This window comes from Cyprinus carpio, chromosome A14 (assembly GCF_018340385.1).
Source record: "Cyprinus carpio isolate SPL01 chromosome A14, ASM1834038v1, whole genome shotgun sequence".
NCBI classification, from domain to species: Eukaryota; Metazoa; Chordata; class Actinopteri; order Cypriniformes; family Cyprinidae; genus Cyprinus; species Cyprinus carpio.
The window spans coordinates 1,917,044-1,935,013 of NC_056585.1; the positions used below are offsets into that span (position 1 = coordinate 1,917,044).

At 37.6% G+C, this 17,970-nt stretch overlaps 1 protein-coding gene across 1 annotated transcript in view; it reads left to right on the top strand.

Moving 5' to 3' along the window:
* The first annotated feature begins 1,237 nt into the window (after positions 1-1,237).
* LOC109081380 (mastermind-like protein 1) overlaps positions 1,238-17,970 on the top strand; it is a 31,384-nt gene continuing 14,651 nt past the window's right edge. The window contains exon 1 of the mRNA XM_042769684.1: positions 1,238-2,828. Coding sequence (XP_042625618.1) covers positions 2,490-2,828 — 339 coding nt within the window. The 5' untranslated portion in view covers positions 1,238-2,489. The remainder of the gene's footprint in view (positions 2,829-17,970) is intronic.

The window sequence follows — 17,970 nt, forward strand, 5'->3', positions numbered from 1 at the left end:
TGTGAATGCTAATAATATCAATGGTCTTAAAAATAAATTAAATTCTCTTTATGCTTTATGTAATATTTGATTTTGAGGTGACATGTAACCTGGACTTTTTATGTGCGGTTATTACAAGAGATTAACTGTATTTTTCAGTTAAATTATTTTTTTGTCAATATTTTTTTAAGGCCTCTGACATCGCAGGGTTCAGGCCTATCTGAGTGTGTGTACTGAGAACACACACACACACACACACACACACGAGTCAGTGATTCAGTGTCTGAGTGTCAGTCTTTTTCTGAGAACTTCAGCTGTACATATGAAAAATGGATCTGAAAATATCTTCTGATTTAGTTGATGACATGCTGAAATGAATAAAAACGGAATTCATAAAAATGTGGTTGAAAGAAATTGCTCCACTGCATATGCTCATCAATTTTTTTTTTGTCTAGACAGATGTGCTTCCCCAATCACATGCATGAATTAAGAGCAAAAGTGTCGGGAAATAACACCCAAGTGATGTCAGACTTGTATAAATGTTTGCATACTTATTAAATTTAAAAGTGGCCTCCAACGATATCTGAACACTTAAATCACTACAAGGAAATCTGTTTGGTGTGAAATAATAACATGATGATAAACCGTTCAAAATGAAGACAAAGGGTGGTTAACTACACCACATTTGTTTGCATATATCTTGTAATCTAATGCAATGACGTTCATACATTAATATGGCTTAAGTGTTCAGTTTTGCAGGCCACTTGTTATAATCAAGCACAACTGAAGTAAATGTGGTGATAAAAACCTGTTGGTTATTTATGGCAATGGTTAAGCTTTGCTGCACACAGGAGAATCATTTCCAGAAATGTACTGAAATCTTTAGAAGAGCTCTTTGCAATCATTCAGCTCAGGAGTTGTGAGACTGTAAGGGAGAGCTATTATTGTGAGTGCTGTGTGAGTTGCATAATTCGGTTTTGCACAATCAGAGTAGCCCATAGATTTGTGGTGAAAGCAAGCTGTGGTCAGGCAGGCTGTTCTGCAAAGCTTCCCGTCATTATTTCTCTAAAGCATTGTTTTCATTACCCCCAAAAATGTGAACTGATATATTATGAATGGGGGATACTATATATATATATATATAAACGGTTTATACATCAGCTCATAATAAACCCTTCACAACCCGCAATGCATGTAGTCAACTAGCCTATGCATAGTACTGGAATATAATATAGGTGATCTATCTATGTCTCATACATATCACGTGTCTCAGTTTTTCACTTCACATCTTCTAGCTTTAAGAAATGTACTGTTATTTTCTCAATTATAAAAAGTGATTTCCCGGGAACTGTAAAGCATCGCGTCTGCTGAGGAATGTCTCAGTATTCGGAGTTTACAGTGAGAGTTTGTGATTGCGCGAGAGATCTGTCACTCACGTCGCGTGGATAAAGCGGAGGAAAAAAAAGAAAGAAAAAAAAATAGTTACAAGATGGCGACCAACAACTGCCTGAACACTGGAAAACAATAGAGACAGCGCAGCAGGGCAGAGTTTATTTCTTTACCGTTTGCTTTTTCTTTTTCGTGTCGAGTCAAACCGGGGGGCAGTAGTTTGTTGTGTGTACTTAAGACTTCTGAAGCAAATTTGGAAGAAAGTGAGTTTATAATGCTTTGTTTGAGGGCTAGTTAGCAAGCAGGCTAAGCTACATCCGTAGCTGTAATGTAACTGAGAGGATCAGCTGTTAGCCGCTCTGCTACTTTAAAAGTTACTTTTACTAGTAAAACTCACGCGTAACTCTCCAAGTTGGTGTTTTTGGACTAATGGATGTAATGTATACGCTTTTATCCATCACTTTCTAACCTTTCGTCGATAGGTTTTTATCCTGAAGTACGTCTTTTGTCAAACTTCAGCTGTGAGGAGAAAAAAATTGCACATTTATTTTTAATTTGTTGCTAAACGTTTCGCGACAAGATAGAAAAATCGCTTTAACGTGTTGTAAGCGCAAGTATAAGCCGGAGGTAAATATTTAAAAGGGTTCGATGTTTTCAAAAATAGTTTCCTGAAGTGAAAGTTTTGAATCCTCTTAAACTTTTCTCTAAATTATTTACGTGTCTAAACAAATGTAACTTATATGACGAATAAGTCGTTAACGGTTTCATTCATTAAACTGTAGTTTGTGCTTCTTTCTGGTTTGTGTCAGGACTCCCGGCTTGAATAGACAGTTACATAAGAAACATCGTTCCGTGATTTTTGAGCGGTCGTTCGCGTAAAAGGAAACTTTGATTGGAGTTTTTGCGTTTCGACTCTTTTCTGACTATAAGCGCACACATCTGAACTATGTGCCATTTCTTTTGTTGTATAAGGAGGCAGATAGTGATAAAAATGGAGGCAGTTGAGAGTGTTTTGTAAAGACGCAGACGCACGCAAACACTCGGAAACAGCACGATCTGTCCTGAGAGTTGTGCTGGTATCCGGAGACTCGAGTGAGTTTATAAACACGCTGTTGTTCTGGATGATGGCGGATTTCGTGGTGCCGCGGCACAGCGCGGTGATGGAGCGGCTGCGGCGGCGGATCGAGCTCTTCCGGCGGCATCACAACGGCTGTGAGGACCGCTATGACAGCACGGCCATGGAGCGGCTGGAGATGGAGAGACAGCAGACGTTCGCGCTGCATCAGCGCTGCCTGCAGACCAAGGCCAAGCGCTCGAACAAGCACAGACAGCCGCCAGCGGCGGCGAGCGCGGACCCGGCGGGGCAGAGAGGGACGGGCGGCGGGGGCACCAGCGCGGAGCTGGGGGACGGAGGGAGCGGGACGCCCGGGGAGCAGAGCAGAAACAGCACGCTGATCGCGGTAAGTCTATGGGAAACTAGCTCTGATGACTGAAAGATGGTAGCTTTAAACCTCACGTGTGATGATTTAGAAACTTTTACCACTGAGCTTTCTCCAAGAGGACTGTAGAAGTGTGCTACAAGTTACTGTGGAACTCCTAAATGACTATAGGTACGTAGACTAAGAACCTTAAAAAAATGCTTGAATGCACGTGCTGATCTCGGAGCCTCGGTAAGTTTGGGGCGCTTCGGCAGGTGTGCTAGTTGAAGTCGCATGGCTGCATCAGCATCAACAGCGCTGAGATCATGTGACCGTGACAGGAGCACGCGTCCAGCACATGTCACATGAGCTCCGTGCTGCTCGCCGTGTGCCGCAGATGTTTCCAGAGGCGAGATCAGTGAATGATCATCTCATGGCCGTGTTTGGTTTTGCAGCGTGCTTTCGAAAACCCCAGCACTGATTGAAGCTTTCAAAGCGTCCCTGCCTCTAGTTTTCTCTAAATGCACCCCGATATACTTAAGGTCATGCGTGAGTGCATTGGAAAACTAAATGGTAAACCAAGAAATGGAGCAAGAAAATTACTTTTCTTAGGTTTGAAAAATGTATAATGCGACTTCTGATTGTGAAATGTTCCTGCTGCATCTGCCTGACACTTGCTCTGATATTTTCTAATACAGTGACATTCAGAAATAAAGTGTCATCAAAGTCAAATGCTTTGTAGTTTCACTTTAAACAAGAGGAGTATTTTGCCCTGCTTCTGTCTTAAATAACAGGACTTCCTTCGCATGTTGTTTTCCTTGTAAAGATATTGCTATTGATTGAAAGGATGGCACACAGAGCAGTGTGTAATGAGGAAACCATGGCTGGTTTTACAGAGACAGTCAGGCCCCTGAAAATGATAGCATGTAGTTTGTGAGCATTAGGCCACAAAAAAACACTGCAAAGACAAGTCATGAGTGTAGATTTACATATTCTTCAGCCAAATAATCTCACACTGTACTGCTAGAAACCAGCAAACTGAACTGATAAGGGCAGCTTTCTTTATGAATGACTCACTAAAGCATCTATAACATTTGACAGCAGGTTTATTATCCTGAGAACTGACACAGATCTATGTTGAAACCAGTGTCCTTTCCTCCATTGCACCAGGAATGGCCATGCATTAGGACTCTTCAGTTTGGGGTCTTAGTGTGCTGCATGTTGGTGCATTTCTAACATTAGCTGACTTTTACATTTTTGAGGGTAATATTAGTCTAGAGATTTACTGTAGTTGAATTATGTGACTGATTAAGTCAACTTCAAGTTAGAAGTTAGAAGCATGGTTTTGTTGACATGTAGACAGTGCAACATTCAACTTTATCTTGCACATTGAGAATCTCTTCAAACTGTTGCTTTATCATGAGAGCTGATCAGTGGTCAGATGTTGTCTTTAAAGTCTCCATGAAATCAGAATTGACACTGGACCATTTTCATTGTTTGGTGAACTTCTGTACTGGTGGATGGTAGGGCTGCCCCCTACTTAAGATTTTTCTAGTCAACTAATCATGTGTTTATATTAATTTAATTACGTAAATACTGGAGGGGGAACTAAACCATAATGAGCCTATAATATATAGCCTATTCCATGCTCAATCGCATACATAAAGCTTGTTGCAAAGCACCGGTAAATGACTATGAATGTGTTGGGGAAAATAGTAAGGACATATTTAAATTATTTATTAATAAACTAGTATTTTCTAAGTCCGTGTCGGCTGCAAAGATGAAATGGATGCTGACTCGCCATCTCTGCACTACAGTGACGTGCCTTTAGAGAGAAATGCACTTTCATACTGTTTACATAATCAGATCGGTTTTGTTTTCTCATGTCTGTGAGGCAAGTATAGCCTATATGCTAAGTTCCGGTTAATTTTTGTGACACGCTCCAGTTCATGGAGACTGAGACGGCAGGGAGTGTGCACTGTTTGTTTTATTTATTTTACATAAGCAAAATATTTTGTTGATGTAGTGAGTGTATACAAATAAAAGTAGACCATTTACAGTCAAATTATGTTTTACTCTTACTTGCATAAGCAAAAATGACAGCGTATTTTAAGTTGTTTCCGCTGTTATCAGGAAAAAAAAATGCCAGTGATCACACCGGCGCCTCCACTTGGAAATCCGCCTAATCTAGGGCACATTTATCTAGCTTAATGATATAGTGAGCAGCCATGTAAAGTTGCTACTACTTATGTTTCAATTCCAAATGATAAACCATATTTAAGATTGATGAATGATAGGATAATTTTTGTGTTCCCATTTGCCCCAAAAGCAAAAGAAAGAAACAATAGTGTTTCTAAGACCAAAAGAGGGAAAAATATCGAGATGGTTATAATGTTGGTCAGTAGATTGCTGTTACTCCCTCAGCTGCTGTACTAAGCCCCAAGTATTCTTTGGCTGTCCATGTTCTTTGATGTCTGTGCTCTGTCCACGTGACGTCTAGGTGGTACTGTGCATTAGGGCTAAAACGATTATTCAACATCATTGGCAATCATCATCGGCGATAAAAAATGTAGACAAATATGTAATGTAAGAGTCTGCAATAACATGGTTTGATCAGTGTGGCGCAAGACAGTAATTCAACTCTCCCAGATGAAGTTCCAGAGAAGAAGAGACTGACTCCGCAGCTGAACCTGAAGCAGAGTTTAAATGAATATGTAAATATGTGCTGCATGCTATCCTCTCAATAACAAAATAAAATAACAAAAAAATGAGAGCGGTGTGAAAACAGTAGTTAAGAAAGCATCTGATCATAGCATGTGGATAAGTTTGCACCAGCTCTACACTCGGCACTCCAGTCACGTCACGTTTCTTTATATAGCTCTTTATACAATAAATTCTCACAGTTAAATCACACAGCTTTACAGAATTAAACAAGAAAAAGTCTGTGTCAGTCTCCCTTTCAGTTAGAATTACAACTTGATTTTCTGCTGTAAATCGGCTGTCCAATGTTGAGCTAGCTAATGATAGAATCTTTTTATTAGTGAATGCAAAAATAAAAAAAATAAATAAAAATCATTACATTGACGTGATAGTGTGAATAAAATAATTTATTGCTATTACGCATCTTCTGATAGAGTACTGAACGTCTCGATAAAAACACGGTGAAGAAGCCGCAGAAACAAGCAATCACATATGCAAGCTGATGCATATGTAAAAACACGATCATCAAGCATTAAACCGAATGACAATCCAGGAAGAGGTATAGGGCCATGCAAGCTTTGGATGTTGATAGAAGCGATCTATTCCATCTGTTTTAATCATCATTCTGAATCTGATCCAGGCATTGACAAAAATTCGATTTTCTCAGCTTTTTGCATTAAACTTAACCACATTCAAGTGTTGATTTAAAAAAAAAAAAATGCATGAAGCTAGAATAAAATTGTTTAAAAGCAGAGGATCTGTTCTTTTTGTCGCATTGCATGTTCAGATATTCCTACAACAAAATATTCTGAGTGCCATTAAACTTTTGTGAAAATGATTAAAAAAAATATGCCTGTAACTTTTAAAAAATAATAATAATAATTTGGCGGGGAAAGAGTTAACTAGTTTTGTTAAAGTTTTCTGTAGTTTAATAAAGGCAATAGAACACAAAGTATAGTGTTGTATACAGTATGTACATTAGATTTTTAAATAATGAAAATGTAAAAGATTTTGCTAAACTGTGAAACTAAAAATTGTCAATTTAAAAAAAAATTAAATGTTGCATATTATTTAGCCATGCACATCATTGTAATTGTAATTTTCTATTTTTTTTTAACGTGTGCCCTCAATCTTCGACGTGCCCCTCCCACTTGATATGACATCTCTTCTTTGATGATGGGCAATAAAGTTGCCAAATGACAAGTTTCAATCCAGCAATTAGCACACAACAACTTTTTAATTAAATGCCATCCTACTTCACTCATTCATTCATTCATTTGGTCAGTGTTACTAGTTCACAGTGAAGTCACAGTATGAAAGAAAAGACAATTGCACTTTCCATTTGATGTTGATGTCATAGCACCCCTTGTGGTAGCATTGAGTGATAGGTGCTTGCATTACTGAACACAATAACGTTTTAAATTGAGTTAACATGAATAGAAAGGTTTGTATTCATTATCTGGTTACAAGAAAGGCTTTCTAATTATGAAGGAAATTTATCTGGTGTTGATTAGTGTAGATTACAGGGTGGTTGCCAAGAATTGTTGAAATAAGGTGACTAGAGTCACAAAGACACATTTTATTAAACATTTAGGTTTAGGGTTTGGCGATGACTACAAAATTGTCATCGGACAATATCTACAGTGAAACTGCGGGGGTTGGGGGAGTTAGGGGCTTACATTACATAAAATTTCACTTACCACATAAACAGAGTAAGGAGAGATGACTGAGGATGATGGCGAATGATTTGCAGATCCTGAGCACCACTGACAAACATATAATCTTGTAAAATGTGTGGTAAGTACTGCCGCTAACAGAGTACGTGCGATCGAGAATCTCAGAAGTGAAACTAAAAAGTGATCGTGCATTCAAAAGCATTTTCAGTGCCAGGTATAACAGTGGCTCCCTGATGCCCAAAATATATGTGTAGTATAATTACCCAATAATATAACTGCGAGGGAAAATATTGATATTTTCCTCCTGTCTCGTATATATTTCCTTTAGGGGTTCCGTATAAACGTAATTTTCTTTCCGAACACGGTATTGGGATGCAGCGGATTGAGGGGGGTATGGGGGGGTCACGATGCTGGCTCAATATCCTGATGTCTGTCAGCCATCGGCGATGGACGATGGGATCGTTTATCGGCCCAACCCTATTCAGGTTAATCATAAGCTAAGACTAGACCAATAAAATGAACACTTTTTTTTTTTTTTTTTATGGTAATTTTCTAACCCGTGACATTGTTTTATCTAAACGGCAGATATTTAATAACTGCCAGAAATTCTTCAGTAACTGACCAGTCCTCCCACACTTCAACACTCATCTAGATTTGATCAAGTCATTCAGCTTTGCTACGGTCTAGTTTTCTTTATATGGGATGCTGAGTAATGAGGGAATGTTGCTACAGGCTCATATTAGCTTAGATTTAGTCATTTTGAGGCTGTGGCCATCTCACTAAATCTCTGACTGTTCCCGGCCCACATGAGGAGAGTGTAGGATGCAGCAACTGTTCTGTGAATGTGAATCTAAAGAATGGACCAAACTTGTTTTCCTCTCTTCTGTATATTTCTTGAGGGAGAAATGTGATGTGGGAATCAGACCACACACATGATTCTTATTGATGTTTTTTTTTAATTTATTATTTTTTTTTATTTATGTCTCTTAGGACAGTAAAACAGTGTTAAAGGGTAGTTCGGCCACAAATTAAATGTTGTTCACTCATCCTCATGTTGTTTCAAACTACATGGAGCTAATCAAATTTAGTAAAGGAAGCTAAGATGTGCTTGTTTGACATGCGAGAACCAATGAGGTTTGCAATGAGGTTTGTTCCCATGCCGTGCAAGCACGTTTGTGAGGCCCTGTTTACCATATTTGATGTGCTCTGTATATGTGAATAAGAGCCTAAATTAAATCTGTTCATCATATAAAGTGGGCTTTCTCTTTAGGAGATTGTAATTAAACCACTCCATTCATGTGGATTACGTTTTAATGTCTTTATGAGCATAAGTGTCAAAGGTTTTTATGAATGGACTTTTAATAGAGGGACCAAAATCTCAGTTGTCATTGAAAATATCTTTATTTTTGTTTTAAAAAATTTTTTGGTTGGAACATTGTGAGGTTGAGTAAATGGTGAGAGAATTTTAATTTTTGGGTGGAGTATCTCTTTAAAGAGACACCGCTCTCCTGTGGCACCTCACTCACAGCAATTATTCAAATAGACAGAGAAGTGCTTTTTAGAAATACAACAGCAGAATAGCATCACTCTAAAGTACGTGACAACATGAATGTCATCTTTATTAAAAGTTGCAAGGATGTAGCAGCTTATTTTCTGCACTGTCGTATATCTGAGTGTAACGAATTATTGCAAACGAAAACTGTAGGGTGGGACTTGGTTCTATGCATCAGTTGTTGATAGAGGTCGGCCGATATATCGGGCCGATATTTGTCATTTTCTTAATATATCGGCATCGGCCGATATCCGTGTTTAGTAGCGCCCGATTTAAATTCAGGCACGTCGGCGGGCAGCCCCGTGTTATTGGTGCGGTGGAAAGTGCTGCTGCCGCATGTGAAGGACCCCAAGCCAAAACTTTTGGAAGATTCAACAACAGTCCTGGGAGATAAAGGTAGTCAGAGAATTTCACTCTGTAAGCGAGGTGGAGTAGGTGGCAGCTCTCACAAACACTGCAGCGTTACTCCGCCCAGCTCACAGACAGCACCGTGCTCGGAGAGACAGCTGTCCTGGAGCAGCACAGAACGGTGAATGACATTTGTTCGGACGCATGGTTTGATGGAGACAATAGCCAGGTTTCCATCCAACTCATTTGCATTTAGGGATGTCAATATTTGATAATTTCCATGATCGATCGTCGTTTAAATTAACAATCAATGAATAAGCTTAATGCTGCAAAATGCGTCTGCAGCGGTATTATTATTATGTGCAAAAGCCACTCGGAAAAAAAGCTTTCTCACCCGAATAAAAGGGGGTTTAGTCTGAATAAAATGCTAGTAGCAGGACTGTAAAATGAATATGTGATTATGATCATTTGATAAAATGAAGGGAGCGCGCTGTACATTTGAGATCATTTTACTTTGTTGACTGTTTTCCCGTCAAGGAGACCGCTGAATGCGCCTCTTTAAATGGTTTCGTGGTGCTCGTTGTTGTATTTTAAAACGCAATTGCAATGCTTTCAAATGACACTATAGGAATTAAAAATAAAATTATCCCAAACGTAACTGTGGCGCATGTGGCTGTGCTGCGCAGTCAGTGAACCGCTTTTTTCACATTAAACATTTTATGCGAGTATTAATGACCAGTGCTTTATTTGATCCTGCTCTGCAAAATGTTCGATTTTGAATTTTTGCCTATTTGTTTTAAAAAATCCTGCATTTACAGTGTATTAGATCGTGACAGTGCGTGCAGACGAGGACGAGCGCGCGGGTTTGGCTAGATGTATTTGGAGGTTATTGCTCACGTCTCGTTCTGCACATATCCAAATGTTTCCATATTCGCAATGTATCTGAATGTTAAACTATAATATTTTTTAATTTTTTAATGTAAACTAGACGGAAAAGATCATCCTCTCTCACATGAGCAAAAACGTCCTTGTCATAACAGCAGAGTGGACCGGTATACTACGGTGTATTTAAACTGACCAGTGTAACCTTTTATATATTTGGTTGACTGTACTTAATCTTAATAATGAACAGACTGCGATGTAAGTTTGAAGTTAGAATGCACTTTAGATGTTCTGTGTCATTTATACCAAACACAAATGTTGCTGGTTGCTAGTGTGTTTGCAGCACTACTATTATTTATTTTTTTATATATATTATTTTTTATATTTTTCAGTTTAATTGATTTTTATTTATAAAATTTTATTTCTTTTATTTAAATGTATATTTAAGTTAACATTTATGTTCCAACAAACTTGAAAAATTCTGCTTGATAAATGCTCTAAAACTTTTGTAAATGATTCACTTATTTATTTAATTTATTTATTATTTATTTATTTATTTATTTATTTATTATATATATATATATATATATATATATATATATATATATATATATATATATAGATATATATAATATATATATATATATATATACTTGGTCAGTTTATTGATTTGTTTGGTTAACTTTTAGATATTTTGTTTTTTTATTTGTAATACCGTGCAGTGCACAAAATTAAGATTCGAGAGATGGTTCAAAGTCAGTGCTCAATAAATGATGATAAGTTTAGAAATGTTGTGCATCCACTTATTATTAGTGTGACATTTTAGCATGCAAATGAAGGGGAAAACTTCAAGATATCGGCCCTAAAAATTGGCAGCACATATCGGCCATCGCCTGACCTCTAAACATCGGCATCGGCTATAGAAAAACCCATATCGGTCGATCTCTAGTTGTTGATTGGATGTTGAGTAGTGGACGTTGCACTCAAAAGTGGAGGCAAATGAACATGAGTTTGGAGGGGTGTGTTTAAGAGAACTAAATGAGTGCAGAAGTCTGGCATACATCACCAGAGAGAAGTCTGATGTGTAAATGGAAGATGCGTTTGATGATGATAATTATGAGATCATAAACAAACATGCATGGATAAATGGACCTGGTTCACAATAACTTCTACAGCAAACATTTAGATAAAAATGTTAATTTTTATTTCATTCTCACTTTAACATAGTCATGATATTTGTCATGCAAATACTCTTAATAATCCACCTACAAGGAAGCGCTCCTGCACTTACGGCGTTTAGCCTGAGTTTTACACTGAATGAATTTTACATGCAGTGTTTTTAATGTGCTCGAATGATTGAGTGCTTTTAAGCTGATATTGATTAAAAACTTAATTGATTGTTAATTAAAGATGATTAACCATTAACCCTTAACAGAAGACCTATAGAGACTCGAGGTCAGGCTGTTTTATCTTGGATTATAGTGAAACATCTACCAAGAACATCTTAAAAAAAAAAAAAAAAAGTATTAAAAAAGCTATAATATCAATTGTTTTGACTTGTTGATTTTTTTTTTTTTTTTTTTAAATATATTAGTTGAGAAAATGCATGAAATGTTATGGAATGTTTGTTCTCTTAATAAAATGCACTTCTGGTCGACTGATAGTGGATTTTACCGATAGCTAGGTTGGACCACAATGGCCGATAACAAACTATAAATCAACCGATAGTTTTGAAAAAGGATACTGAATATGAAAACTAAAATAGTACTGAACTTTATTACACACACACACACACACACACACACAAAGTACTGAACCTTACTTTTCATACGGAATAAAAAATATTCATATTAATTATACATTGATCATTAATGTTAGTTCATTAACCAATGTTAGCAAATGCAACTTTAAAATTAAAAATATATTTTACATTTTATAAAAAAAATGAACACACTCTGACTCTAACCTTAATGTTACAAATGTAATCCTATTGTAAAGTGTTACCATTTCATATAAATCCAAACAGTCATGCTTAGATATTTAAGCATGATATTTAAGTATTATATTTAAAGGATGGATGAACATACCAGTTTGCTTTCTCACATCAACGCTTTAAATCTGCAACTAACAAATACATTATGACCAGCTGGGTATAAACTAATGCATGTAGATGGTAACAATCATGACTACATTTGGTTCTATTGGCACCCTTCTATTGTCTGTTTTAAATCTGTATCTGAAGTGTCCCGCTCTGTGCAGCACACAGCTTCACGTGTCAAAACAAACAGCACGAGGAGTCAGTGATTGACATGGATTCTTGCCGATGGTTCCAGAAATGCAAATTAATGCAAATTAATCGGCAAAACCGATCAATCGGTCGACCTCTACTTGTGTCAGTGCGAGACTATTTAAGTGAACTGTAAAGAAAAAAGTTATAATACAATCTTCATGTTAAAAACACTTTGTTCATGTTAACTACACAGTAAGGTCAGCGTTGGTGGGTTGATATGTTTTATGCTCTAGCGGGACTGTTAGCTCAGGTGTTGTAGAATACGTGCTAGTGTTTTATTCTATCTGGCCAAGTAGGTTATGTTTTGCATTTGGAGCAGTCAAACTAGTTTGGAGGTTGTTTGACAAAGGCTGTAGTTTGAAAGAAAGCATGTCAGAGTTTGGCTGTCGGACAGTGCTGCTGTAGTTTTGGGATGGTCATTCTGGTGTGATGCACAGCATTTAGCATGACTCAGGTCTGCTCACATTCACCCCTCCCCCCGCTCGCCCACACCTATGACTCACTGTTGTTCCCAGTGGACCCTGGATGGCTGAATGTCTCTGTGCACTTTCACACCAGTCTCTCATCCTTAAACAGGAAGCGTGCGTATGCTGTCCCACGCTTATAGCCTGGTCTTACAGAGTGTACTTGGGCCACTAATTATTAAAGGAATAGTTCACCCCACCCAAAAAAATAAAAACATATGTCACAAACATATGACTAATCATGACTTTTCCTTCAGTGGAACATGAGACACATTCTATTTAATAAGAAAAGTGTAAATTGCATGGATTGCCAATGAAGAAAGAAAATCATATGGGTTTGTAACAGTGTGAGGGGTAAATTGTTTATTTTTTTTGGGACAACTACCGGTTTAAACACCGATCTCCTGATGTTGGTGTAGCTTCTTATACAGTAGAAGGGCTGTTGGTTGTAGTTTGCTAGTGCTGTAAGAGTGTATCTTGAACATGAAGTATTGTGCCGAAATGTAGTGCATCTAGTTGTTTTTCCCTTCCTCGCAGTATGACTCAACATAACTCACTGTTCTTGTTCAGCACTTGGATTGCATCTGGCCTTTCACAGCTACTGACCTGGGTTAACCAGGGCTCAGGGCAGAAATGCAGACGCTGAAAAAAAAAAAAAAAAAAAAAAAAAAAAAAAAACATACGGTGTGGGTAAAAATTTTAAAATAACGTTTTTTTTTTTAATATGAAATGATTAGATTTCTATTATTTAAATTAATTTTAAAATGTATTAAAATAGAATTATTTTAATTGTAAGGTTTCACAATGTTACATTTATTTATTTATTTATTTATTTATTTATTTATTTATTTATTTATTTATTTATTTATTTATTTAAACTGTGTTTTTGAATAAATGCAGTCTTGGTGAGCATAAGAGGCTTCTTTGTAAACATTAAAGGGGACATAAGTTTCTGCCAGTCTCATGTTAATCTTGAGTCAGACCCGGCACCAGCGCTGCACTGATGAGGGGGCAGCTGAGGTAACCAAAAAAACTTATGTGGCCCATTCACGTATTTGTCAGACCGCAAACAAACCTGCCCGCTACTTCTACTACTATTAGGAAGTATCTAAGTATCTACTATTAGGATACCGAGTTACTAAAAAGGTATTGAATAAAACAAAATTACATAGGCAACAAATTCAAAAATCTGACTTCCAGGAATTAATGTTTTGTCTAAGTGATACCACCACAACCACCAGAAATACTTAATTGTGTCTGCTTTACAATGAAACACAAGCTCATTGTGACTGATTCCCTGACTGGCATAACGCATTCATTGCGACCCATTTAACAGATGCCCCCGTGGTGCAGGCTCTGTCTTGAGTAATATTGTTTGTAGAGTAATATGGAATCCTTCATATTTCTGAAGAGTCTTCAGTTTTATCAGATGGATAAACTCTCTCTGTAAAAAGCCGAGCTCCTGGAGGTGTGCTGTGGGTGGAGCTAAATAGTCACAAGCATGTTCATGTTGTTTATATTTTTTTTGCTGCACTTTTGCGCCGATTGCCAACAGAAAACTGAAAATCGATGCTGTTTTAGTTGCCGTCTGTGGTTCTGACTCATGACCAGGATCTTTTATCGCTGGGACCACTCCATCTTTCAGTATCAAACAATGTGCAAATCCACCATCGAACTGGGCCTTGTTTATAAATCATTCATCACTCAAATGGCGGGGAAAAAAAAAACACGTGCCCGCAACACAAGGCTCCAGACAGTGAGCAAATTGTCGCATTTTGTGACCATTTTTTCTGCCGGTGTGAATAATTTTGGTGCAACCACCGCGGTGTCCAATTCATAAGCGCTGCCCGTTTCTGTTGCATTTGAGAAACATCAAATGGCAAACAAAACGAATTTGAAACAAAACCGTGCTACATTTCCGCTGCACAGCTGTTTATCAGCTCGGACCGCGACGCAAAGAAACTTGTCCGAACTCAGAACAGTTTTACTCGGGAACCAAAGTTGATTTCGCGACACTGTTACTCATAGGCGGAGGGTGAACCAACTCCAGGGTAAGGCTAAAATCAGCCAAATGCATTAAACATCATAAACCCGTCTTTTTAGGCAACAACCAAACCAGACAACCAGGGTGTCATGATGTTATGTTATGATGAGAGAATTTGCAGAATTTAGTCAGAAAACAACCTTTTGAGAGAGAAATTCAAGCACTTTCCAATGACTTTCAAGCATTTCACACAACTATTTTCTGCACTTTTAAGCTCTGAAAGGATCCAGTTTAAATGCTATTTTTAATGAGATGAACAAAATATACTTTGTGGTAAGCAAACACTTATGTAAAATTTTAAAAATACATCAAATCAGAATTATAACCAGTAGACGGCAGCAGAGGAGCACTTATTGGCTTATTAGTAATTCATTTCTAATTTTTCTCTATATTTTAAAATTATAAAATCAGTATTATAAAATATCAAATCATCAAGAAATCAGATTTTGTCAGAATTTTACTCTTTTTGTGTGTGTGTGTGTGTGTATGAATTAAGAAAAGTCACAAACTTTACTTTAATTTTCTACTAAATCACACATCACTGAAGTTGGTCAGTTCCGTATGCTAGAAGAATAATGGTACATTTAATAAGAGTGGAATATGTAAATTTTCTGTATATAAAAAGTAGATTTTGCACCTGTTACTGTTAATAAAAGTAAATTTTGTTTGCATCTTAACTCAAGCTTAGTGCTTTACTGTCAAATCTGTATAAACAAATAAAAGGAAAATAAACAAGAAATGAACATGAAATATTATTAGTAACTGCACAGTTATTTTATGATTAAATGATCTTTATTTTGAATACTCCCACACACCACCCCCAGCGCTACCAGATCTGCTCCTGGCACCACAATCTGGAGAACTTGGTGGCGCTGGTGCCACTGATCTTAAATGTTAGTCTGGAGAAACATTTGAATGGAAAACCGGGAAAATAAACTGCATCCAATGTTCACGTAATGCTGGGTTCTTTGGGAAGCTGAACAAGGTTATCGTTCCCTCATAACCAAAATCACACTTTTTTTGAAGACATTCTTCTTGAGCAAGTCCTGTGCAGTGTTGCCGACAACTTCCGTGACCCAAATGGCTGATTTTGCTTTTGCTCTGGTTGCTCTGCGCACTCTCTTCTGGGAGAAGTGCCCATAAAAGGAGTTCTGTCCTTTATGACATCATACAGGGCCATACTTGGGGGAGAAAAAAAACTTTCCAAAATGTATTTAAACCTGGAAGTGAGTGTATTTGGCACAGAAATACTGTCATACGTCCAATTCATTTTTTTTTTTTTAAACTTTGGCCATATTTAGCATGAGAATCCAACTGTTTAACAGTGTAAATAAATCCGAATTCATGCAAGTGCATCAGGGCCCCCCCCCCCCCACCTTTAAAACAAATCTTACCGACCCAAAAACCTTTAAACGATTATGTTCTGCATCATTTACCGTTACTTTAAATTTGATGTTGATAAAACTTTATAATTAACATCCATATTGAGAATGTAATTGATTTATTTAGTTGTCATGGACTATAAACTGTTGTTGTTGTTTTTTTTTATGTCCTTATCAAGGTACAAAAAAATCTGATACTGCAACCTACCAAATTAAACACTAGAAATAATACCTGCATATCATCCAGCAATTCATTTGTAAATTAAATGTAATCCATAATTGCATGTTAAAGTAAGCTTGCTCATTTGCCAGCACAATGCAAGGGTTTTGCAGGTGGTTACAGTGTATTGTTAATGCAGTTTCTGTTGTATTCTGCATGGTTACTAGGATGTTGCTGGGTGGTTACTAGGGCTGTGCGATTAATCGAAATCATCATAAAATCACGATTTGAGCATGTGCGATTTCTAAATCGCTTTATAGCACGATTTTCCGTGGTCCCGACCTCCCGCAGTATGCTATCTGAACCAGTCAGAATGCAGCGCGGCTAAATGTAGTGCGAGAACAGAACAGACTGGGCATATACCTACGTTACTCCAGGTTCACACACTGTCTGTGATGCATATTTTTTCCGAGCCCATGTTAACGGATCAGAGCGTTCACACTGCATGCGGAAAAAGATGTGAACAGAAAAGGTTAGAAATAGAAAGGTTGCGAAAATAATATCTAGCGCATGAGCACAGAGAGAGTTGTGAGTGCACAGGATGCAGTTTGAGCGAGAGGAAGCACGTATTAAGTGCGCGCACTCTCTCCGGGCGAGAGCAGCATGTATCTGAGCACGCGCGTCTGGTTTTGTGACAGAACAAAGGAAATCTGCGTGCGAGCGAAGAGATTCGCGCTCGCGCATTATTTTAATGTGCTTTCGCGTTACATTAATGCGCTCTTGCTGCTGCTTCTGCACCACATACACATACTGTATAAACACTGCAGATGGAGTACGTGTGAACCTGTATAATGTATAACAAATCCATTTCAACACCTGAGGCACCGCTACAATTAATGAGCTCTATGACCAATGCATGGCAAAAAAGAAGAAAAAAAAATCCCTGGACACAGGATTTATTTATTTTATTTATTTTTGCCATATGTCTAGACATTTTGTAACACATTTACTTAGTGATTATTTTGACTTATGTCTGTTCTAGAGACATATTACAACTTTTTGATAAAGCTCTAATTGGTTTTCTTTTGGAAATATGTTTCAAATTCATACTGAATGCATTTATGACTGTAAACCATGTCTGTGTATCAAAATCGTGATTGAAATCGAAATCGCAAAATTGATCGAAGAAATCGCAAGAGTTTTTTTTTTACATATCGCACAGCCCTAGTGGTTACTTACAAGCTCAAATTAAAAGCAGCCCACCCCCATGTCTCTGATATGCTTTTCTGTAGATATTGCTTATCGAAGCCATTTAATGAAGTAAGAAGACACCTAAGAATCTACATGATTTGAGGTGTCATTCATGTATGTAGCACAGGACGTTACATACCAAAGTTTACTGTTTGAGTTTGTACTGCTTTGTCTTGGCAAAGAGCACTAATAAATGAACAGCTGGTTTGAATTGCACATACAGAATTTTGGCTGCCCTTAACCATTTAAGGACTAATTACTAGCTTCACTAAGGACGTTAAACACTTGTTGGACTTTTCCCCTCGTTTGTGAAGTAGCTGTAACCGCAAAACTGAGTGTAGTGACCCGAGTCTTTGCACTAGTATTGATCGCTGCACTCAAACGGTGCACTCTGCCCTTGGGCCAAAATCGCTGGTCCTCACCCATACGGTCGGG